General features: G+C 38.8%; 1 protein-coding gene across 1 annotated transcript in view; it reads left to right on the forward strand.

Moving 5' to 3' along the window:
• Positions 1 to 714, forward strand: part of LOC119589303 (kinesin-like protein KIF28P) — a 24,501-nt gene that overhangs the window by 11,945 nt on the left and 11,842 nt on the right. The window contains 1 exon segment of the mRNA XM_037937926.1: positions 557 to 705. Coding sequence (XP_037793854.1) covers positions 557 to 705 — 149 coding nt within the window.

A 714-nucleotide genomic window follows, 5' to 3' on the forward strand; every position in this document is an offset into this window, starting at 1 on the left:
CTTTTTTTTCTTGTGTGTGTATGGGGATTACTTATTGTTGTTTATATGCTTCAGGGTGAGAGAGTCTGACAGTTTGTGTGGAAGATAAAGTGTTTGTCATATTCATATTCGCTATTTCTCTGCACGAATTTATATCTAATAAGTTTCTATTCATTGTGTTAATTCGTCCTGGCTTCTGTGATAAAACATTCGTAAGATTACACTGCGAAAGAGAAATACTAAAAGGAACGATAAACTGTAGAGAAACATAAGGCTATATAAATGATGTAAAAGAAGATCATGATGATGATTTTACACAATCTTTCCTTCAGAATCGTAATATATAAAACAAACGGTGATGATGATTTTCACAAGCCGTCTTCCAAAGTAGGAGTCTCATAACCTGATGATTATATACGCAAAAACTCCATATAAGTTCGGCGTATCATAATATCTATAAGCCATGAGTTGAAGGGACGACATACACATTCTTTTTTCTTTCACCAACATCGACTCATAACCAATTTACGCTGCATGGCTAGGGAACGACTCATGGTGATCCCTTGCAACGTTGCAGACATGTCGAAGGTGCAACAGGACCTCATGGAGGTGATGCTAGCAGTGGAAGAAGCCAATTCCATCTCTGAGGAATTGGACAGGATGGTCAAGTTTGAGATTATGCTCGTATCCCCTCAGGTCCTCGGCCAGCAGGGAGGCAAAACCGAAGTGAGAATT

The sequence above is a fragment of the Penaeus monodon genome, chromosome 25, assembly GCF_015228065.2.
Source record: "Penaeus monodon isolate SGIC_2016 chromosome 25, NSTDA_Pmon_1, whole genome shotgun sequence".
Classification (NCBI taxonomy): domain Eukaryota; kingdom Metazoa; phylum Arthropoda; class Malacostraca; order Decapoda; family Penaeidae; genus Penaeus; species Penaeus monodon.